The sequence below is a fragment of the Monomorium pharaonis genome, chromosome 9 (genome assembly GCF_013373865.1).
Source record: "Monomorium pharaonis isolate MP-MQ-018 chromosome 9, ASM1337386v2, whole genome shotgun sequence".
NCBI lineage: Eukaryota > Metazoa > Arthropoda > Insecta > Hymenoptera > Formicidae > Monomorium > Monomorium pharaonis.
In genome coordinates, this window is record NC_050475.1 from 10,380,372 (window position 1) to 10,405,522 (window position 25,151).

The 25,151-nt window shown below is 33.2% G+C and overlaps 2 protein-coding genes across 2 annotated transcripts in view; one reads left to right on the forward strand and one right to left on the reverse strand.

Annotated features, from left to right (window-relative positions):
• The window catches only part of LOC105833193 (histone-lysine N-methyltransferase, H3 lysine-79 specific), a 224,232-nt gene that overhangs the window by 125,694 nt on the left and 73,387 nt on the right, over positions 1–25,151 (forward strand). The window contains exon 6 of the mRNA XM_036291685.1: positions 16,714–16,937. Coding sequence (XP_036147578.1) covers positions 16,714–16,937 — 224 coding nt within the window. The remainder of the gene's footprint in view (positions 1–16,713; positions 16,938–25,151) is intronic.
• Positions 2,735–4,361, reverse strand: LOC105832622. Its single transcript, XM_036291690.1, has 3 exons — positions 3,666–4,361; positions 3,214–3,437; positions 2,735–3,001 (listed from the first exon to the last, which is right to left on the reverse strand). The coding sequence occupies exons 1-3, from the start codon at positions 3,755–3,757 to the stop codon at positions 2,874–2,876; spliced, it is 444 nt and encodes a 147-aa protein (XP_036147583.1). The 5' UTR covers positions 3,758–4,361; the 3' UTR covers positions 2,735–2,873.

The window sequence follows — 25,151 nt, forward strand, 5'->3', positions numbered from 1 at the left end:
TAAAAATATGTCTCTCCCTTTTCCTTCTACCCTACTCATCTCCTCCATTTTTGCTTTTATTCCTATCTCATTTAACAAACCTTTCACAGCTTTTCTCTTCTTTCCTTCTTTAACTTCCAGCTCCCTAATTAGGGATGGATAATTATCAGATTCCCCCTTCTTTCTTTTCTCTCCCTTATTTCCCAATCCCTCTCTAACCTCCTCATTCTTTCTTTACCCTTCCTCCTCTTTCCCTATTTCTATCTCTCTCCCTTCCCTCCATCTCCCCAGCCTCTGTTCTAACTCCTCAATTCTTTGCATTAATTTCTTTCTCTCCTGCCATCTTTTATCTCTTTCCATTTGCTTCCTTCTCATAATTTTCATTTTTTTCTCTAAGACTTTCAACCCTCTCTTACACCCTTATTCCTTCTTTTTTGATCCTGCCACATATTTTTCATCATCCTTTTAAAATCATCTGTTCTTCTCATACTTCCCTCCCCCTCTTTTCCATCTTTTCTACCTTCCTCTCCCCTTCTACCCTTGTCGGGGATTTCGGCGTTTTTTTATTTCTATGAAATGGACTCCTTCCCTGCACTCTTTTCTGTTCCAACGGTCCCTCTCTTTTCCTTTTCATATACTCATCTATACTATCTGTGCTCCCTATGCTACTACAACTCTCCCTCTGTTTCTTCTTTAATATATTACCTACTCCTGGCTCTCTATCCATGATTGCGTCCTCTAGGTTCCCGCGTCCGACCACACTCTTCCTCTATATCTACTTACATTCTATGTCTAACTGTCCTCTACTTTTCTTTTACTTTCCCTCTTACAACTTTTATTCTGTACTTTAGCCATCACTTACACTTCGAGTTCAGTTCATTTAGCAGACGACTTTAATATTTTTTATTTTTGACTATTTCAATCGTTTGGGAATCGTTTGGACAAGTTTAGGAAATCACTCTCATAATTTTGGAAATAATAGTCTAGTCAAAATTAATAAATAAAAATTGGGCGTTGAGCTAGCGGACATAATGTTAGAAATCATTTTCTCATACGTCAATCGATTCGAAATTATTTGGGAAACATGCCTGTAAAATTTCAGAGTTTGGGAAATAATAATTTCGTCGTAATTAATAAAATAAAGTTAGCATCTAAAAATTCCCTATGAAATTCTGCGGATGTTCAGTTAGCAGACACAATGTCAAAAATCATTTTTTCTTACATCAATCGATTCAAAATCATTTGGGAAACACGCTTGTAAAATTTTAGAGTTTGGGAAATAATAATTTCGTCGTAATTAATAAATAAAATTAGTATCTGAAAATTCCCTACGAAGTTTCGCGGATGTTCAATTAATTATAGCACCGATGTATTATAGTTAGCAAACAAATTATTAAAAGTTATCTTATCCAATCGTTTGGGAATCATTTGGAAACATTTGGGATAAACTTTGGTAATTATTCGGTTTAGGTCTCGTACTCAAATATCGATGTAATTATGCTTATTCGATGTGGTTTTGCTTCAAACGAACGAATCTGGCAGAAAAAAGCGTCGCTCTGCCCCGGGAAGCGAGATATTAATCGTTAAAGTTCACTACTTGACAGGTAATAAAACCACGGCTGTAAAGCACTACATTTTTAAATTTTGAAAAAATTAATCGGAGTGCCAGTTGCCCCCGCACGAGTGCAACAGTGCTGAGTCAAATTTAAAAAGAGTGCAACCGTTTAAATAAATTCCAATTTGGAAAATGGGGGGGGCCAACTTCACGCAGCCCCTCATTTTTTAAAAATCTTATTTTTTCTTGCGGATTTCGAAAGATTTCGAAGAGTGCTACAGTGTACCGATGAGTGCGAAGAGAGTGCAATCAAAATAGAGAATTTAGAATTAAAATAAAACCCAAAATTTGGCTGTATCTTTGTCAATTTTGATTTTAGCGCTTCGGGCCTTAAGAGACTTCGAAAGCACTCGTGCGGGGGCACTGCCGCGAAAACTTCAAAATTCTGAAAAAATTTTTCGCTTGAGACTTTGAAAATTTTCAAATCTGGAACTTTAAGTGACTGCATCTTCATCACTATTAACTTTAGCGCTTTGAGCTTAATATTTTTAATTATAAATTTAACTAACGTTTAGTAATATTGTTTGATAATTATATTTTAAGTAATTATTTAAACATTATCTTGGCATTAGATATGTATAAATAAGAATATTTAGACAATAAGAATATCTAGACAAATTTTCTTATATGCTGTCAGATTTTATCCAGCAGATTCTGTCTACAAAACACAAGCTTAATGCGGACACAGTAGGCTATGGATCTGCTGTGTGAGATTCTGCTTTTGCAGATTATCTGGGTTTACTCTATACAAAAATGAAAATTCTGTGTAACTTATCTGATTATGCAATGCATATTTCCCTCTACAATGTAATCCACGATGTACTCCACGATGTAATATGCATAATTATGCATAACACTAATAAAAACTAACTCGCTGTTAATCTCGCGCACGTCAACACGTCTCTAACCTCGAACTGTCACTCGATCCAAAGAGGATCAGATAGAGTGGAAGCTGCCATAAGAGCACAATGTTAAATAGCGTGTCCGAGTTTCAGAGCTATCTACCAGCTCGGAGGACTTCCTAAATCCTCCCACTCTTTAATAGCGCCAAAATTCAAATCTTGAGATTTAGTAAAATTATTAATAAAATAAAAAAAGGAAAATTAAATTATTTAAATAATAATAACATTAAATTATATATATTTTGTTATTTATTTCAACAATATGACGTATTACAAAATATGTACAATTATCGGAATGTGAAAATCAGTGGATGAGATTCTATGTACAATTGTCGAAAGCTGATAAAAAATTCAACATTCCTTTTCACTTTTTACCATTATATTTTTTCACCTGATAGCACAATCTTGATGTTATCGTTGGTTTCAATGTTAATTATTGTTGGTGGTTCTACAGTTGCTCTTTGTATATCCAAAACCACTCTCTTCGATGTATAAAAACAATCTCCTATAAAATATAAATTTTATTGTGGAAAAAATTAAGCAGGTGCTTTCCAGAAAACAATTTTTGCCTGAGACATCAAAAATTTTGGGCCTTAATGACAAATTGTCAATAAATTGACGACAACGTGTTTTCTGGATTATAATCTAATTGTTAATTTAAGAAAACTCCAAGATCATTAATGGACTTTGAAAATAAATATTTTCTACTTAAATTACCTTCAAGGGCCGATCTATAAATCTTCACTTTGTCCTTGTGATACTTGATAACTGGTGGTGATGGAGACTTGCGATGAGGTTTAATGGTAGGCATCGCTCCACGAACAAGCAGCGGCCTTGGATATTTTTTCCTGATACATTTTGATTCAAAATGATCCGAACAAATACGGAGATGATTTAGAGGATCCCCTTGTACACCAGCAAATTCCTGCCATTTCTTTCTCCTGTAAATCAGTTTTTTATTAGAGAATTCCAGTATATATTATATAATACCATAGAATCATAATTCATTGGTTCAAAATCAATAACAATTCTAATGATTAATAATTCCCAAAAATTTATTTTTAAACTTAAACAGAAATATCTATTTTCATTCATGACATGAAATAAAAAATGACGTTAAGTGGTGTTAATGTTTAATCACAACTTATTCAAATATATTTTATACTTACAGTTCAGAATTTGTCGGCTGTTGAAAAAAAGATACATCTTTGTTAACCTTATTATTCTTGTTGCAATTTTTGACGTAGCACCGCAGGGTCATTTTTTTCTTATTTTTTACAATGTAATTTATTGCCAACTTGCTGTCAACGACAAAGCGCAACGGTTAAAGTGGAGGTTATCTTGAAGGAGTGAGAGAGCAAAGCTTTGTGAGAGAGAGAAAGAATTGTACGTAGTAAGTCTCCGAACTGCTAGATGGCGCGAATCGCGGACACGGCCAGCTTCCACTCTATGGACGGGATTCATAGACCGATCTTAAGCTTAAGCATTGCCTTAAGTCTAGCTTCGAGCCGACTTGAGACTTACTTAACCAATGAAATAACAGCATTGACGTCTCAAGATCGTGCTTAAGCTGGAACTTGAATAAGATTCGACTATGAATTCCGGCCTATCTGATCCTTTTTGACTCGATCAACACGCGCCGGCGTGGACTCGATCACCAATCACGATACATAAGGGTGCGCTCCGTTTCATGCGCATGGTATATCGTTCATCCTTGTTGTTCAAACGTTAAACAAGGATACAACAGTACAAATCCCGGTAATTATCAAGAAGAGGGTTTTCTCATCGATTTGGTTGTAATTTCACTATTTTGTGTATTTCGATGCGTAGAACACGAATCTGCAAGAAAAAAGTATCGCTCTCCCCTTACGGAAAAAACACTCTAATTTTGAGAGTTTACATTCAAAATTGATTGTTAATAGTCGATTTTGGGAGTTTACTCCCAAATTTAGGTGTATACGCTCAAATCTTGAGTATTTATACTAACGATTGAGTGTTTATACTCGAACATTGAGTGTGTACACCCAATGATTGAGTGTTCATATCAAAGTTTGGATTTAAATATTGAATATTTGAAAGTATACTCTCAACATTTGGATATGACACTCAATAAATGAGTATACTTACAATATAAAGTGTGAACACTGAAACGTACACTCAACATCTATCGGTTGAAGGTATACACTTAATATTGAGTGTGCACTCTCAAACATTGGATTAGAAAATGTTAAATAAAAACAAAAGCAAGAAAAGCAAATTCAACCGAGATTAAAATTAATCTGCATTGGTAGAAATGGACATAAAACGAATATCTAAAATAAACATTCAACTATAGAGTGTTCAGCTGGCTTTGAGTATTAATTTGAGTATTACTTTCAACTTGGATGTTTGCCATCTAATTGAGTGTTAATTTCAGTGTTATTCTTAAATTTAGAATTAACATTGAAATTAACACTCAATTAGATGGTGAACATTCAAGTTGAGTGTTTACACTAAATTGAGTGTTTACCCCTTGTCCCAAATTATACTCAACTTGAGTATTTTTTTAAGTGTTATTTTTAGTGTTTTTTCCGTAAGGGTCCCCGCGAGACGAGATATTAATTGTTAAAGTTCACTATTTGACAGGTTATGAAACCTGTCATATCGACGAAATGTTGCGACTGAACATGGTCCCGTGGCCATATATTTTGATTGAAAGAGAATTAATATATTCTCAGAAAACGCGTGGGCGGGGGAGGGGCTCCGCCCCTCTCCCTGCACCCCTTCCCCGTAATTTTTTCTAACCTACACCTTTCAAACCACACATTTTAAAGTCAATATTTGGTAAATGCGAAAATATTGAAAATGAACAGCGTGGAAAGTCGCAAACCTATGTGGTACTGTACAAGCGTGGATGTTGTTTATTTTACGTTTCATAAATACGATACATGATATCAGTGCTTTACATAAAGCAAACAACGTCCACGCTTGTACAGTACCACATAGGTTTGCGACTTTCCACGCTGTTCGTTTCCAATGTTTTCACATTACCAAATATCGACTTTAAAATGTGTGGGTTAGGTTAGGTTAGAAAAAATTACGGGAGGGGGTGCAGAGGGTGGGGCTCCGCCCCTCCTCCGCCTACGCGTTTTCTGAGAATATATTAAGGTAATACTGAAAAAGACGATCTTGTTTCACGCAAAACAAAGTATTCTCTGCTTTAACAAAAAAAAATTTGTTAAAGCAGAAAATACCTTGTTTTGAGTGCATGTAATTGAACGCATTGAAGTGTTTGCACATGTAGATCTTCAATAAGTTTTTTATTTGCACTTTCAAATAATAGACCTTACTTCATAATACAAGTTAACCTTCTTGTAATTTGTATTAAACTATGAAATTACACGAATTTCTTGCATTAATTGATAAAATTGTATTTTGTTAAAGCAGAGAATAAGTCGTATGTGGAACAGTATTTATGTACATAGAACAGTATTTGTAAACATAAAATAGTATATTATTCTATGTATATACTGTTCCACATATGACCTATTCTCTGCTTTAACAAAAAACAAACGAGTTTCATAGTAGCGTGGTAGGAATTGTTAGAAATAACAATTTAAAATGTTGATTAAATTGTTTAATCTTATAAGTGTGCAAGAATAATCTTATAAGTGCAAGAATAATCTTATAAGTTATGAAATGCTTTGTTCAAAGTGCAGTAACAATTAAAAAAAAACAGAAGTAACTTATTATTTCGCTGCCAAAGAGTATTTTATAAAAAAATATGCATAAGAAATATATGAAAAAATATTATGCTTTTAAAACAAGTACAAAATTTAGAACATGGTTTAGCAAATGTTAATAAAGAACTCATTTTGTTTCAGCCTCTAAGACATCTTCTTCATTGGTAGCCTTTGGTGGATACAGTTCCGCAATTACACGGAAAAAACTCTTTAAACGTTCTTCATATTTATGAGCGCGTTTGAAGAGAAATTTTGCTAAATATCCCTCTAAATGTGCAGAACTAGTCCCATACCGTGGGATATTACTTCTCACTTTTCTCCAAACGTGTTCTATATGTTGAGTATGGCTTCCTGCATATATAAAAGGTCAAAATATATTACATTTAATATTGTTTAATTTGTAAGAATATTTAAACGTTTCTACTTGCCGGTATATATCTGGATCAACAAAGTTCAAAAAATGATTCACTTTCAGATGTTGGAAACCCTCTCTATTTAAACAATCATAGGATTTCCAACAATTTGACATTATTGTTGTTCCAAGAAGGATCCATTCTTTTATTAAATTAAGAAGAGTTTTTTCTGTGCGATCTGGAACTGGCACAAGAAAAACTGCAAGTATTACGCTCGTATCCGCCGAAGATCCAATTGCCTTTAACTATTCGGCCACAATTGTATTTCCTCTTGCTGATTTTTGCTTCGTCTATCTCAACAATAGCATTAGGTCCTCCAAGTTTAGTACTATTTTTTTTGGCCCAGTGTATAGACAAACCTACATTTTATTTTATAAATTTCACAAATAGTATATTTAACAAATAGTATATTAATTAATATCAATATATTAATTTAACATAAAATTAATGTATTAAAATTAGAAATATGTAATATATTACATATATTAAATTATACTTACTTCTCGGCAAAAGGAAATCCAATCAACAACCGAACTAGAAGTAATTTGTAACTCTGTGCATAAGAAATCTTGTCGAGGAGGCCTTAATATAATAAAATATGCAGTTAATCTGCATATTGTTTCCAAACTTAATTTAAATTTACTAAACCAAGTATCTAATTTTGCACTTGCTTTAAAGGCACATTGGTTTTTCACATATTTCTTATGCATATTTTTTTTATAAAATACTTTTTGGCAACGAAATGATAGATTACTTCTGTTTAATTTTAAATTGTTATTACACTTTGGACAAAGCATTTCATCACTTATAACATTATTTTCGATTAAAAAATCAATTAATTTCTCTCTATCATGTGTTATAGCTAAAAACTTGTGCTGCATTTGATTAATAAACTAGTAAACTAATGAAATGTATATACAGTGGCTTGTGATAAAACAAAAGAAAATCATTTCAAATTGTTGACTTACCTATCAGACAGCTGGTACGTGACCTATTCAATTACACTCTAACACCATATTTTAAATTTCGCGCGATTTACGTCACTACGCGCATGGCCAGATACGTATGTATTATGTCGATATGACAGAAATTTTAACCACGCAACTGTCAAATTTAGTGCTTAATAACTTTTTTCTTAAGAGCGAAATTTTTTTTCTTGCAGATTCGTGTTCTACGCACCGAAGTACACAAAATAGTGTATAGAAATTACAGCCAAATCGGTGAGAAAGCCACTCCTCGATAATTATCCAAATCCCCACCAAGGCGCCGGGCGACGACGACGATAATAATGACTACGACGTTTCTTAAGGGTGTATCGGACATACAATCTTAGACAAAAGTGCATGAAATTTGAAATACTTAAATATCTACGCTTAACGCAAAGTAAATCTAGATGTAAGAAACTTGAACGATAGTTGGAGTCTTATTTTTATTCTTACAAAGGTATTTTTCACGTATTTGCGATTTTTTTCACTTATGAATTTAAACTTTTGACAGTGAAAATGCACAATTATAGAAAATGCTCGAGTTATATTTTATTTCTTTAAAACGGTGTAGTGAAGACAATTGAAACTTGGCAGATATATTCATTTATTCATATACTAGATGTACAAAAAAAATTCAAAACACTGGTACTATTTCTTCTATATTTTTTTAGCTGTTTCATCCGTCAAGATCGTCTTTTTCCATAAGATAGAAAAGGATACCATGTAAAATCAGTGAAAATTAAAATAGTTATAACTCAGCAACCGTTTAGTGAATGCGTTTTCAATTTCTTGCAGTACGTTAGGGAAACTAAAAGAACAATTTCACAAATTTTTAGCAACTTTGTACCATTTTGAACTTCAGTCCGATACATCCTTAAACCAAATTTATTCTTGAGCGAAAAATTCTAATCGCAATATCTCTGCTCGTAAGTCATATAGCGGAAAAATAAAAACACTTTTATTATATAAATCGGACATAAATCTATCCATTAAACCTATTAGAAGTCAATCAATTCAGTCGTTATTGAGGTCCGATAATTATGGTCTTCTCGCAAACGACGTCTTGCGTAATTAAAAGAAGCACGGTGGTGCCTCGCTGCGCGTACACTTGGCGCGAGGCACTACCGTGCCTCTTGATATAATTAGAAATCGCAATTAATATCGTTAATGTGGCCCACTAAGGATTGCGATACGCTCCTCCCGGCTTCTCGAGCGTGAGTTCGAGTCTTGTGACGGTAGGACTGCTGCGACGCTGCAGCGAAATTACAACGTCACAGTGTATACACATTCACATAAACATATGTGTATACACATAAACATACACAAACTCATACATAAAAAATAAAAATTCAAATTTCATGTAAAATATTGGCTAGTGCAACAAAACTAAGTGCAGCAAAAACTAGTGCAACACTGATGCGCACTGAATGCAATTTTATTGTTCCACTGTGAAAATCAGTTCACATATTTTTAGTGTTTAATGTTCTACTGACAAAATTGATGCAAAAAAATTGTACCATTTGCTCCACCGTCTTTTGATACGGTGGAAGGTGCCAGTGTAAATAGATTTTATGTTCATGCTTTAAGGTATTACATTAAAGTATATGTTATTACATTATTTTAGTAAACTTTATAACAATGAAATTGTTTAATTTTTAAATCTGTCTAATGATGTGTTCCACTAAACCTGCACTATTATTGCGCTAGTGGAGTTTTCATTGAAATCTACTGCAGCGTTGGTGCTGCATCAGTTTTCCCAGTAGAAAACGCTATTCATGTGCAAAAGCCGTCAACTTCCATGTTGTGCACATTGGGTCACTCGGATGACGGAAGTATGATTGAGTCAAACACGAATAAAATCAATGTGCAATATCATATTGATACCGCTTCATGGAATTCAAAAAATACTGTATTTATTCGCCAAAATGCGTTAAAATACAGTGCAAATTTCAAACTCGTACAATCAACAAAAATTATCATATCGACATGTTTTTTTGAAATAACTTTAAAAAAAGGAGCTTTAAGAATGTGGATTAATATTTTAAAAATTTTAAGAGAAACTTGAAAACTGAAAAATGAAAACGAACTTTTACTTTTTTCTATTTAAAAAATCTTTTGGTTTTTATGTGATATAAAAAGGTTACACTTAACAAGTCAAACTTTTGCCTAGGGATTGCCTGAAGTAGAGTTTTTGTTTGACTCTCCTTTAATTTAAAAAAGTTCATATAATTTGGATGACTTTTCGCAAAGTTACGTCACTTTCAAGATTGCCTAAAAATTCCGTCAAAATTTTTGTCCCAGTTTGTTTTTACGTATGTTGTTTTTAGTGTATTACTTTACACATACAATACACTTTTATTACAATTCCGAACATTATTAGCAACTTTATGTATAGATAAATTTCTACCGAATTCTACTGTTTAGAGAAACATGTATAAAAATGTGTGTAAAAGAATCAATGTCTGCTATTGTTTGATCAATTAAAGTAAAATATTCAGCATTTAACAGACAAATCCACGGTGTAGGAAAACGGGATTTTAGTAAAATACAAATTTATTGTGTTCAATAGGTTATTATTCCGACAGTAATAAAAATAAGTGAAATTTTACATTTATTCACATTTATTTTACATAAGATATATATCATACAAGGGAACCTCGCAAACCCGAAAATTCTGATTTTAATGAGACTTGCCATAAATGTAGAGGGGTTAAATACATGAATTTAAAAAATTTTAGTTGGTGCTTATAAACAGTTTAAAGGATTGAAATGGAAACGGGAGCGTCCCAGATGCGCACAGTAATAAACGGACCCAGCAGGCTAAGTGAAACGGACACAGTAACAAACGGACACAGACCAAACGGACACAGTAACAAACGGACACAGTGCGAAACGGACATAGACCAAATGCGCACAGAACAAATGCGCACCGACCAAACGGACACAGTAACGTAACAAATGCGCACGGACCAAATGCACACGAACTTATCACATGGGTTACAAACATGATTCTCAGAGCACTACTGACGGGTTGGGTGCGGGAGGGGTGGGCGAAGCCTCTTCCTTACCCCCCCGCACGCGCACGCGCACGCGCGCGCGTGTATGTGTGTGTGTGTGTGTGTGTGTGTGTGTGTGTGTGTGTGTGTGTGTGTGTGTGTGTGTGTGCAAAGCATTCTCTGCACCACATGGGTTTGCGACTGTGTCTGTTTCGCACTGTGCGCATTTGGTCTGTGCGCATTTGGTCCGTGCGCATTTGGTCCGTGTGCATTTGATCCGTGCGCATTTGGTCCGTGCGCATTTGTTACTGTGTTCGTTTGGTTTGTGCGCATTTGGTCTATGTCCGTTTCGCACTGTGTCCGTTCGTTACTGTGTCCGTTTGCCCTTACGGAAAAAACACTACAAATAACACTTAAAAAAATACTCAAGTTGAGTATAATTTGGGACAAGGGATGAACACTCAATTCAGTGTAAACGCTTATCTTGAGTGTTCGCTCTTCAATTTACTTTTAATTAAAGTTTTACTTTCAACTTGGATGATCGCCATCTAATTAAAAGTTAATTTCAGTGTTAATCCTAAATTTAAGAATAACATTAAAATTAACATTCAATTAGATGGCAAACATCCAAGTTGAAAGTAACACTCAAATTATAATAATAAAGGAAGTGCGCCGGTTGTGAGCACCGTTTTGTTTTTAGCTCATAACTTTTGACTAAATGCATATTATGCAGACATATGTGTACCAGTGGAAAGCTAGAGGCCTTAGCTAACTGTCAGTGAAGGAATTAAATTGATTTCTTCAACCAGAAAAATTTTATTAAAAATTTCGTGAAGTGACAATTTTTGAACAAAAAGAAATTTGTACCTGGTTGTAAGCACCCTTGAAAAATCCGCTAAAAATGGAAAAATATGAAGGAAAACCACCACAAATAAAGGGAAAATAAAAATTTATTTATTTTAGAAGCCTTCACTGGCAAAAAAAACATAAAAAGATGACACGTTTTCACATTACTCATTGCCTTCTTCATCTTCAAAATCAAAACCACAATGCTTGCATGTGAAGTAGCTGGCACGCATATCAGCGCACTTTAAATGCACCGGACGACTGCATTCATTGCATTTAATGGAGTTTGCGACGGTCAATTTCCGTGGCAGTAGGTCCAGACAGATGAGACAGAAGTCCACATCATCGTCAGATGGTGGAGACTCCTTTGTCTTGATGCGCTTAGCCGATGGTTCAGATAGTGTTGCTTTGGTGCGCTTAGTTGATAGTTTGGCTAGTGTTGCCTTCCGTCCACGCTCTTTTGGGAGAGAAACAGATGCCTGCTTAGATGGTAGCTTAGCCATTCTCTTAGCTGCTTTTTCCTTCAAAGAAGCAATGCATTCAGAAGAAGTAAGCACGGCGCTTTGCATCGGCTTTCGACCACGATTCAAAGACTTCTTTGGTGTAGCCGCTTGCAGAGGACCAATTTCTTCCAAAAGTGATGGGTAGCTCATTGAAGATGCTCGGACATCAAAAAATGTTTTGTACAAAAGTTGTACAGTATAAATATTTCTATTTAGTTACGCTGTTTATTTAAAAAAAATTTATTTAATAAAAAAATTTTTCTAATAAAAATTTCAATAAAATTAACTTTTATGTATTTAACATTTATAAAGTAATTATACTGTCTTATACTACGTATTGGCCATTTTTTCCACTTTTCCAATATTTCACGGTTTTTCTTTTCTTATAGTTACTATTTAAAATTTCGTTTTCTGTTTCACAATTATTCTCATTATCAGATTCATAATTATTATTATGATTTTCTTCACAAATTCTTTCTCTTTATCTGTTACAAATTCTATGTCAGTTAAATTCACTTCCCAATAATTTTGAAATTCCAAAGCAGTATCGGTGTGTACAACAAATGCTACATTATTTGTTATAATATCTTGTATCACTTCATATAATTGTATTTCTCTTCTATTTATAGGCGTTGGGAAATATGTATAATTTGAAATAAAACAATTAACATATTAAGAACATTTGCAACATTTATGTGTAACATTATGCTTTGTTTGATTAAAAATTTAAACAATTTAACAGAATAATTAAGCACACGTTAAACGTCACTTGATACTGAAAATGACGTAACATTATTAATAAAGGTACAAAATTTTTATTAATATGATTTCTATTTCATATATGATGCATACCGTGACATGACGAATATAAAACATGAAAGTGATATATGTGACATAAGCAGAATGAACACTGTGTGAAAACAATGTGACTACTTTAATATTGCGCAACTGTCACATAAAAAATAATACATACAGGAATGCAGTTAATATAAATATATAGTATTATAACATAGATAATATACACATAGATGATATAAATAATACGTAGTATACGATAGTATAATTACTTTATAAAAGTAAGTTAGATACATAAAATACATAAACTAGATACATAAGAATTATTTAATACCTTTTTTAATAAAAAAATGTTTGTAATTAAATTTTTTGTTTTTGAAAAATAAACAGCCTAAATGGAGGTTAAATGGAGGTTATACAACTTTTGTATGAAACATTTTTTTATGTTCCGTTAAGTTTACGAGATATATCGAAAAAAGGCAAAAATGTCTCAATTTTTAAAGGGTGGTTATAACCCTTTAAACCGTTTTTGGGTACCAAATAAAAATTTCTAAATTCTTGTACCTACCCTCTCTTTATGCAAAGTTTCATTAAAATTAGAATTTTCAGGTTCGCGAGGTTCCTTGTTAGTAGATGTATTAATGGAAAAGGACCCCGCAGTTTTTGTGGGAAAAAATTAGTTTCATAGGAATTAGCTTAAACTTTGGCAAAAGTTAGCTGAAGACATGCTGATTAAGAGTTCTAATTGCTAAGTCAATCGTATGAGCCGTTTTCGATGCACCAGCGCTTGAAAATGAAAGTAAACGTATTTTGCATAATTCACACGTGTGCGTGCATGCGTGCGTGCGTGCGTGCGTGCGTGTGTGTGTGTGTGTATGTAACGGATTTTTATAGTAATCCTTCACTAGTAGTCCTATGCATCACTCTCCCTCTTCCCAACCAGTCACTCATACTAATAACTGGATTTATTTGATTGCAAATATGTAATACTATCTTATAAATCAATCACCTCTACTATTCTGTCTTTATTTTGTGCGTCTGATATGATATTTAAGAGCATTATTGATGGATACTTAATATTATTTTGATATCTGACGTATTCAAGATACCATACCATGGCTGTTACGTAGCTACTGCACTTGTCAATCCGGAGCAAAAACCTTGGACACATGTACTCACATGAGGCTATACCGAGACCTGCAGGCTATACCGATAGAATTTGAAACACTAGTAGACTTTTGTTTTAAAAAGAATTCTAAAGTAAAATGCGTCCTTTGTGGCGAAATAGGCATAATAACTTGTTCTTGGTGTAGAAAATCGCTTTGTATAACATATTTTTTTCAAGAACATCATCTTTGTAATACATATGTGCCATAAGTGGAAGACATATATAAACAAATTCTGTATTAATTTCTTTAAAAAGGATGTGTTTCTAGATTATTAACACTAGTAAGATTTTAACAGTTTTCCTCACCCATGCAACAAATATTGATATTCTTTTACTTCTGCCTAATAAACATTTTTATTGTATAAAATTATGTTTGTAACAATTATTCCAACCTCTTTTCCCTTTTCTTTTATTTTTTCTTTTATTTTTTTCTTCATAATATTTTTTAATTAATATTTCAAACTTTTTAATTTAAATTAAATTATATTTTTATTATCAAAGTGTCCTATGTGCAGGGTTGGGAAGTTACTTTTTAAAAGTAACTCGTTACCGTTACCGTTACTCTTGATAAAAAATAACTCGTTACCGTTACTCGTTACCGGTCGTAAAAAGTAACGTGTTACCGTTACTTTAAAAATAACGAGAAATCGTACTTTTCGTTACTTTTTTCTTAATAATAAGACAGATTTATAAAATAGGATACTAAGCTGTACAGAATATAAAATTGGAAGATATTTGTCTTTGTGGGAAACAGGCTTGGGTTGTGAGATTACTTCGATAAAGATACTCGCGTTAGTAAAGGAAATCGATATTTATTTGTCATTATTTGCTTTTACAGAGAGAGGTTTCACAGGACTGACTATCGAGAGAAGAAACGGAAGTAGGTCGCGCCACAAAAACTATAGAAAAGTATACGGGCAATAGATGTCGCCATATGAACGAATTGACATTACAACACCCCTACTCAAGAGATAATTGGCGACAAAAGTAATAAAAATTTGTTTACGAGTTCAGTCCTATTTCTTTCATGCACTTGTTGTGCTTTATGGTAGCAAGCGCCTTGGTCAAAACGTCAGCCGGCATTTTTTCCGTTGGTTGATATTTCACCTGGATTATTTCTGCATCCACGACCTCTCTAATATTGGAGGAATTTTATGTCGATATGTTTGGCTTTCCCATGGTTTATTGGATTTTTGGTCATCTGTCCAGCACCTTGATTATCATTGAATATTATTAATTTTTCTTGTTATCCAGTGATTTCTCCCAGAAATTTCCTGATATGCATAGCCTCTTTGACAATTTCAGACAGTGACACGTACTCCGCCTCGGTACTGGATAGAGCGACATACTTTTGCTTGCGGGAACACCAGCTAATTGCTGCATTGGCTAATTTAAAAAAATAGCTAGTGTATGAACGTCGATCGTCTGCATCGTATCGAGCTAAAAGGAGACTATGTTAAGAAATAAAGATATTTTTTCCCAATTTTTTGGTGTTTTCTTTGTTAGGGTATTTCTGGAACTACCTTCGTACATCGTTTTGAAAAAAATATTACAAGAACGACAACTTTTTATTTAAAATCAGCAATTTATAAACAAATTGTTATGGAAAAACTTTTTCAAAATGGAAATAAAATAAAAACTTAAGTTAAAAAAAATTTTTTTAAGTAAACGATCGGATTTAAATATTGTAAGTATGTGCATGTGCGTGCGTGCGTGCGCGCGCGCGCGTGTGTGTGTGTGTGTGTGTGTGTGTGTGTGTGTGTGTGCGCGCGCGCGCGCGCGCGCATCTGTGTGTTTAATAATGTGTATTGTCTCCTCTTGTATCTAACAATTTTTGTATTCGTTGAGGCATACTGTTAATTAAATTTCTTACTTCTTCTTGTCTAAGTTGTCCCATTCTTCTTGCAAGGCGTTGCGGAGTGCTACTAATGTTTGAGCATTATGTTTTCTAACACTTCGTTTTAGAATATACCATAAATGTTCTATAGGATTCATATCCGGATTCATAGCAGGCCACAGCATGCGGGGTATGTTTACGTGATCAAAGAAATCAGTCACTATTTATGCAACGTGTGGTCTCGCATCAATTATCTTGCATTAATAAGAAATTATCTCCAATAAGTTCCTTGTAAAGCACAATGTAGGGAATAATAATGTCTTCAATATAAACATGAGAACCATATTACGCTCAAAAAAGTGGAGATCCATGACTATCGGCCGATATTTCGGTCCAAATCATAATGGATCCACCTACCATTAAAGTTTTCTTTCATTTTTAAAGCGCATGAAGCAAATTGTTCTCCAGCACGGTGATGCACTCGTTGACGTCCATTGAGCATTCTGAGACAAAATCTTGATTCGTCCGTGAATAATACACGACTCCAATCATAATAATTCCAATGTTAAGATGCCGACGCCATCGACGTCTAATCAACGTCGATTCAACATCGATTCAACTTGCATTTCCGACTGGGGGTCCTTATACCCTAATGTGATCAGCACAAAACTTTTTGATGGTGTGATCACGAAAGATTAAATTATTTAAAATTAAATGTTATTTAAAACGAGTTATTTCAAGAAAACTAACAGTCAAAAATTTTTTTTAATTCAAAAATAACTAAAATTTAATAATTTTTTTAACCAAATTTGATCAAATTCTTATATTATATAAAAAGACTGGAGAATTTTCTTAAGTAAAAATTTGTATTAAAGTTTCTACAAATTCTAGTAATTTCAGAATATTTTTTTTTCTATTTCAATAAATCTATTGTTTTATTTTTTTAAGAAGAACCTGTGCCTGTCAAAGCAGTATCTAGGATGGCAATGACAGAAAAAACATGGCAAAACCCTTACTGCATTACTCCGGAAAGTTCACTGCCACCATCAAGAAGGGTTTCGCCAAACAGAATAAGTGAACTCAACAGGTCAAGGTGGGGTGTCTGGGGTGAAGATACAACGAGAGGCAACCCACCACCGCCCTCCTGGTTATCAAGATTAGGACAATCGAGCCAAGTAATGATTATTAAAAACGTTAAATGTCTTTAAAGTTGTAAGTTTAAAACCTGTTCGAGAATTCCTCAAAAGTAAAACATAAAATTGTAGTAGATCAAAATGATAGTAAAAAACTAAGCCTTTATAGAAAAAATACTGAAATATTGAATGTTTACATTTAAATTTAATTAAAATTGAAACGGGCCAATAAGAGCAAACACAGGTTCATCGTGTGTGTATACATTTCTGTATAAATGAGGTAAACTACTAATAACAATAATGCACAAGAAAACAATAAAAAATAAAAAATTTTTATTATTCCGTATGTTAACGCAATTTCTAAAAAATTTAAATACTTTTTTAATAATTCGACGGTACGAATAGCTTACACGCGTTTAAATAAATTAAACAAATTTATTAAAGTATAAAAAGACACTCCCAAGGAATATGCATTCTAATGTAATATAGAGTAAATTAAGGAAAGACGCCAACCTATTCGTTAAAGTGGCAATAAAAATTAAGTATTTAAATAAAATAAAACAATTAATTTATTATTATAAAGTACGTACCCTCTGTTATACAAAAAATAACAAAAATAAAATTTACATACATAACAGTATGATATAAAAAATAATAAACGACAAGTGGCTAAAGTGGCGTCTCTTTCACAACCTGTGGAAGAGATGCCACACTATAAAGGAAAAATACCACATAATTTTGCTTTGTTGACACGTTTTTTGCGTATATTTTCTTTTCCACAAATATTACAGTGCAATGTAGAGAGTACATAGTGCATGTCTCGTGAAGCCATTTTAGGATGGAGCATGAAAGACACTTAATTCAGTCTGGTTTATTTTTAGTAGTAAAATAATTTTCTAAACATTCTATACACTTGTTGCTTTTATCTTTAATGGGCAATAAGGATGGATCCCAGCAAGTAGACAATACTGAATCAGTAGCTATTTTGCACCTTTTTGCTACTCCTTTTACCAGGGAAGGATTTGAAGTTTTTTATGCTTTAAATTTTCAGGAGATGTCAAGACAGATACTATCTGTTTACGTTTTACAGTTGAAATTGGCAGTTTTGGAACTGAATGCATTGTCTTAAGAGTTTTTGTTGAACTTTCTTTATTCTCTGGCGTGACTGAAAACTAAGATCCAGATGCTGATAAAGTTCGAGTTTCAGTAGGAACAACTGATAGGAGAGCAGTTTCAATCCAATCAGACATGGCAAAGAAATAATCAGGGACAATATTCGGGTTCAGGGAAAAAATTCTGAAAAACCTGATGTTGCATTTCCAACAGTAACTGCTTTCGCCCAAACTCGTGCTATTAGGCTCCAACCTGCAAGTTCGTTATTGTTCTATCTATGTTTCGTAACATCCAATATTTAGTCTCTTGTGAATAAAATGTCTTGAAAGGTTTAAAGAAGCTTCGGTCCAATGGCTAAAATGCTTGAGTAGTGTGACTCGGCAAATATATAATTATGACATTGTTTTCATGAGCCAGTTCTAGCAGATCTATTGAATTGCAGTGGGATGAGTGACCATCCAATGTCAAAATTGTTTTTCCTTCTTTGGGTTTTCGAGGCATAAAATATTCTTTATCATTTGGTAAACAAGTCAGTGTTTATGTAAGATGATTTTTTGTTCGTGTACACTTTAGAACTGTTAAGAAGACCATCCGAAAACTTTGGTTTCTTTTTGACACCTTTCATTATCAAAACTGGAGGTAAAAATCAATCTTCATCGAGTAATTCAAAGAATGCATTTACTTCTTCTCAGTTCATGCCTTGAGCTCTTGCGAAAGATCTTCGGCCTGTCTGATTGAAATATCTTTGTTTCTTTTGAGAAAAGATTTTAGCCACTAATAACCTGCTTTTTTATTTTCTTTTGAAAATTTATGTTTAATACCTAGTTTTTCACCAAATTGATAGGCAAAAGTACGAATGCAATTTCTATCGGGTGCAAACCCAGAAGCAGCAAGCTGTTTAATGTAGGCTGCAAGTCGTTTTTCATTTTTTAATTCGAGTAATCCTAAAACAAAGTACATCTATACTTATAGATTCATAATAAGTATGAACAAAAGTCATGCGTTAAATATTATTAAAATACGTAAATTACTTGGTGGTCCCAGCCCAGATTTAATTTCCAGATTGCACTCGTCTTGTTAATGTTTAAATCAGAATTTTATATTTTCTTTTTGCCTTGTGTTTTGATACTTCACCTTTTTTTTTACTTTTTCTATGGCCAGTTGCAGATTTTCCTCAGTCCATTGTCCACCACGTTGTGTTTCTGCCTGTACTTGCTTGGAATTCTGAAATGCGAAAAACATGTTATACAGAACAATCAAAACGAATGCCTTTTGATGTAGCATCTCTCCTTATCTTGTGAACGAGATGCCACTTCACAAATAACATACCACTTATATAACCTGGCAAAAATACTGTGTAAACATATTAAAAAGAAATCACATAACACGCGTAAAAATAGTCACTTACTTTGTTATATTTCCGCTACGTTTGTAGGCATCCGTACGTTACTTGTATGAAACTTCCGCGTAATTTTTTCAGTGAAATTAGCTTTAATACTTTAAAAACACGATACGCGATGTCACAGCCGACCGGCATTGATACGTTTTTTAAACGTCGGCGCCTTTATAAAAAAACGTCGACAGTATAGATGTCGCTGTTATGTACCGGAAAATATAAGAAATGTGGGATTTCTCCCTACGTGACGTCTCTCCTCAATTTACCCTACCGGATTAACTCATTAGCGCCCAAGCGAACATTTTATAGTCGATTGGTTTTGACTCAGAAAAGTGATAAAATTACACTTATAAAAAAATATGCTTTTCTACATAAAAAGATTTGTTCTTTCAGATGTCGGGGTCAAAATTCCAAAATTTTTTATTGGAAATTAAATACGGCGGCTCAAAGTTGATAAATTTTTTTATTGACTATTGATTTTTTATAGTAGAGAACTTAAAAAATTTTGTCCGTAACTGTTGTAAATGATTGAAGTGACAGAGTTTGGCTTTTTAAAGTATAAACTATGATTACACAGGCACACAAAAAAAAAAGTGGTTGGTCCGGCGGACTAGACTAATCAATCCTTATGTATTTCAACCCGCTGAATCCGAATCTGAAGTCAGAATTGCAAAGTTAGCTCGCATTTTCTAACCTCAAAAAAAAATTTTTTTTAATGTTGGTCCGGCGGACCAGACTAGTCTATTCTTATGTATTTCGACCCGCTGAATCCGAATCCAATGTCAGAATTGCAAAGTTAGCTCGCATTTCCTAACCTTAAAAAAATTTTTTTTTTTTAATGTTGGTCCGGCGAACCAGACTAGTCTATCCTTATGTATTTTGACCCGCTGAATCCAAATCCAAGGTCAGAATTGCTGAAATGACTCATTTTTTCCTAACCTCAAAAAAAAATTTTTTTTAACGTTAGTCCGGCATTATGCTACGCCAATGTTTCGAGTTTAACGAAACCTATATATATATCAGCATCCGACGAAACAAACGATGAAGTCATGGATACAAGTATTACTTCTGAACTCAATCGAATAGAGATTGATGGAAGTTCGGAAGAATCTGAGATTGAAACTGAGAGCGAGACTAAAAGTTTAAGTAAATCAACTGATGGTGATGACTATGTTCCGTATAATATATCAAAAAAACCAGGAAAAATAACACAAGAGAAGGTGAACGATCTTGTTCGAGATTTGAGTTTGCCCAAAGATGGAGCAGAGTTTTTGGCGTCCTGGTTGAAACACAATGTTAAGGAGGCGAAAAATGTGAAAACCTCCTATTATCGTGACAGAGAAAGAGAATATCGGCAATATTTTTTTGCAGATGAGGAACATTCATTAGTCTATTGTCACGATGTTATCGGATTAATGAACAAACTGAAACCTAGATGTTACAAGTCTGATGAGTGGAGACTATTTATCGATTCTTCTAAGAGAAGCTTGAAAGCAGTGTTACTGCACAATACTAATGTATATGCCTCCATTCCTGTAGCGCACTCGGTAGTGATAAAAGAAGAGTACACAAACTTGAAAACAATTCTTGAAAAAATTAAATACACAGAACATAGGTGGCAAATTTGTGGGGATCTAAAAATTCTCACCATATTATTGGGTCAACAATCAGGTTACACAAAAAATCCATGCTTTCTATGTGAATGGGATAGTAGAGATCGAACAAACCATTACATTAGAAAAGAATGGCCGACAAGAACGTCTCTGCAACCTGGGTCTAAAAATATCATAAATGAACCGTTAGTTGAGCCTTCAAAAGTTCTTCTTCCACCTCTTCATATCAAATTAGGACTCATGAAACAATGGGTGAAAGCTCTGAATAAAAATGGTGAATGCTACCAGTATTTACAAGAAAAATTTCCCAATGAAGAACAGGGAGAAAGATTTCATCAGGACATCAAGGAGATGGAGTTTCGATATCAAGGCAAATGGGATGTGAATATGATGGCTGATTTCTGCTGGACGCTCAAACGTGATGTCTCTGTGAAAGGGAAGAAACGTAAGAGAAAGCCATTGCACAGAACCTTCCAGAATAAAAGAGTTAGATATAATAGAAAAAGGGAGTGAATTTTCTACGCTATTTATTCACAGAAGCTCAAACTTGTCATACGTATGGAATTTTCCCCGGATAATGTGGTTACGCAAGCCTGCACGCTCCGGATTATACATTTGTGACCTAAACTGCTTTTATAAGATGTTTTTTTGAGGTTAGGAAAAAATGAGCCAATTTAGCAATTCTGACCTTGAATTTGGATTCAGCGGGTCAAAATACATAAAAATAGATTAGTCTGGTCTGTCGGACCAACGTTAAAAAAAAATTTTTTTTGAGGTTAGAAAAAAATGAGCCAATTTAGCAATTCTGACCTTGAATTTGGATTCAGCGGGTCAAAATACATAAAAATAGATTAGTCTGGTCCGCCGGACTAACGTTAAAAAAAAATTTTTTTTTGAGGTTAGGAAAAAATGAGTCATTTCAGCAATTCTGACCTTGGATTTGGATTCAGCGGGTCAAAATACATAAGGATAGACTAGTCTGGTTCGCCGGACCAACATTAAAAAAAAAATTTTTTTTTGAGGTTAGGAAATGCGAGCTAACTTTGCAATTCTGACTTTAGATTCAGATTCAGCGGGTCGAAATACATAAGGATTGACTAGTCTAGTCCGCCGGACCAACCACTTTTTTTTGTGTGTGTGCCTGTGTTATTAATTGATTTTTTCAAATAGTTAAAAATGGCGGATGCAATATAGTCCAAATACATGGAATATATCACATATTTTATTGTGATATATGCATATGTGTGAGCAGTTATTTCTCACGTTTTCGAGGTCACTGAGTACGAATCTATGTTATGTGTACGTCGAGTACACATAACATGTTTATAACCATTTTTTTCGTAGAATATCAAAACCAGTAAGTTTTACGTAGCAGTAAGAAACATGTCATGTCCAGTTTCAGATTTTTGGGAAGAACATGAATTCTATCCATGCAAAAATATTATCATATTTGTATTCAGCGACCTCAAAAACATATAATCAGTACCCACGCACATAGTTCGCAACAAAATATAATTATCCTGTATTCTGACGCCATATTGCATCCGCCATTTTGAAAAATAAAAAACATCAAAAATTTGTTCTCAGCGACCTCAAAAACATATAAAATGTACTCCGATGCATAGTTTTTCATAAAGTATGATTTTCGTGACATATAGACGCCATATTGTATCCGCCATTTTAAAAAATGAGGAATTGACCAAACATTCGTACTCACGAAAACGTGAGGAATAAATACTCACACACATGCATATATCACAATAAAGTATGATGATTTCCATGTATTTGGACACTATATTGCATCCGCTATCTTAAACTACTTGGATAAATCAATTAATAATTATAGTTTATACTTTAAAGAACCAAACTCTGTCTTCAATCGTCTACAACAGTTACGGATAAAATTTTTCAAAGTTCTCTACTATAAAAAGTCAATAGTTAATGAAAAAAATTGTATCAACTTTGAACCGCCATATTTAATTTTCGATAGAAAATTTTGAAAATTTTGCTTCTGAATGTGAAAGAACAACTCTTTCTAGAAAACACATTTTGTAATAAGTTTTCGTGTGATTGTATTACTTTTTTAAGCCGAAAACCAATCTACTATAAAATGTTTGCTTGGGGGCTAATGGATTAACTGCAGTAATTGTGACACATATCTTGTGTAGGGCAAAGTAAATTATTCCAAACCAGAATTAAAAAACAAAAATTACATTGATAAAAATTCCAATTAGCATTCGATGATAACAGAACGTATAATCAGCTTATCTCATGAATTCGATTGTAATTAAGTAGAAATTCTGAAAAGAAAAATTTTAAATAAAAGATTAATAGAGAAAAAGATGATATTATGACCACTGTAGATAATAGAGCCACTCGTATTATCTATGTTAGATAATAAATTCTAGTAATTACTTACGGAATTATTTGTTTAGTACCCTGCCGTTATAAAGTGGCGCTAATACAACAATATACAATACTCAACGTTTGTTGTAAGGCATTTTTACTTTTCAGAATTTTTTTAAACTTTTTTAAAGATACATTTTAACATTTTAATTACACATACATTCTCATTCTTTTTGAACTTAAACACATTATCACTTAAAAATATGTACACTTGAGTATTTTTTGTTATTTAACTTTTTATTTAGCTGTACATTTCGAGTTATACAAAGTTAAACAATGACGTAGAATTTTGTTAATATAGCCATCTAAGCATGCTGATAACATAGTCACTGTCGATCGTCTCAATATCGAAAAATTTCTTTGATATATCGATTGTCATTCTACTGTTAACTAATAATTCGTGATATGTATTGTTATCGTGACAGAAAGAAGAGATTGCATATAAATTTAAAAATCCTACTTTTATTAAGTAAGTCTATCCTTTACCTCTCTTCATAATTATGCTACAGTTTTTTCTAACCAAATAATTTGTTTTATAGATAGATATATATTTATTGTTCCCCTCAGGGTTACAATTACACTTACACTATACATTTATACATTTGTACATCCTTACGGGTGTTTGCAAAAAAACACTAAAAATAAGACTTAAAAAATAGGAAAAAACTCAAGTTGAGTATAATTTGGGACAAGGGGTAAACACTCAATTTAGTGTAAACACTCAACTTGAGTGTTCGCTTTTTAATTTACTTTTAGACTGTTATTACTCTCAACTTGTTCGCCATCTAATTGAGTGTTAATTTTAATGTTAATCCCAAATTTAAGAATAACACTGAAATTAACACTCAATTAGATGGCAAATATCCAAGTTGAAAGTAATACTCAAATTAATACTCAAAGCCAGCTGAACACTCTAGTTGAATGTTTATTTTAGATATTCGTTTTATGCCCATTTCTACTAATGCAGATTGATTTTAATCTCGGTTGAACTTGTTTTTTTGCTTTTGTTTTTATTTAATATTTTCTAATCCAATGTTTGAGAGTGCACACTCAATATTAAGTGTATACCTTCAACCGATAAATGTTGAGTATACATCCCCAACGTTTCAGTGTTCACACTTTATGTTGAAAGTATACACTCATTTATTGTGTGTCATATCCAAATGTTGAGGGTACTTTTTCAAATATTCAATATTTAAATCCAAACTTTGATATGAACACTCAATCATTGGGTGTACACACTCAATGTTCGAGTATAAACACTCAATCGTTAGTGTAAATACTCAAGATTTGAGCGTATACATCAAAATTTGGGAGCAAACTCCCAAAATCGAGTGTTAACACTTAATTTTGAGTGTAAACTCTCAAAAATAGTGTTTTTTCCGTAAGGGCATTTACAATTAAGGGGGGCAAGTCATGTAACGCGCTGAAAATTGAGTGATTTTTTGGAATTTTGTTTGAGGAAATTATACAAACAATTCTTTTGAAATTTTCAGGGTATGTTATTGTAATATTGAACTACTAAAAAAATATTTTTTAACAAAAAAATAATATATATTTTATAAATAATAATAATGTAAATCTAATGCGTCGACATTAAAGTCACTTGTCGGCGTGCAATGTAGCACTGCTTGTATTCATCTGAAACAAAAAAACCAAATAGATTTCTTTTTTGTACGGTTTGCGTTATCGATTGAACCTATTGTTAAAGAAAATAATGCAAAATTG

Excerpts from the sequence above, each read along its gene's own strand:
- LOC105832622 (XM_036291690.1), bottom strand. The coding sequence starts at position 3,757 with ATGACCCTGCGGTGCTACGTCAAAAATTGCAACAAGAATAATAAGGTT. Across the intron at positions 3,438-3,665 it reads CAGCCGACAAATTCTGAACT|GAGAAAGAAATGGCAGGAAT; the intron begins GTAAGTATAAAA and ends ACTGATTTACAG. Across the intron at positions 3,002-3,213 it reads TTATAGATCGGCCCTTGAAG|GAGATTGTTTTTATACATCG; the intron begins GTAATTTAAGTA and ends TATATTTTATAG.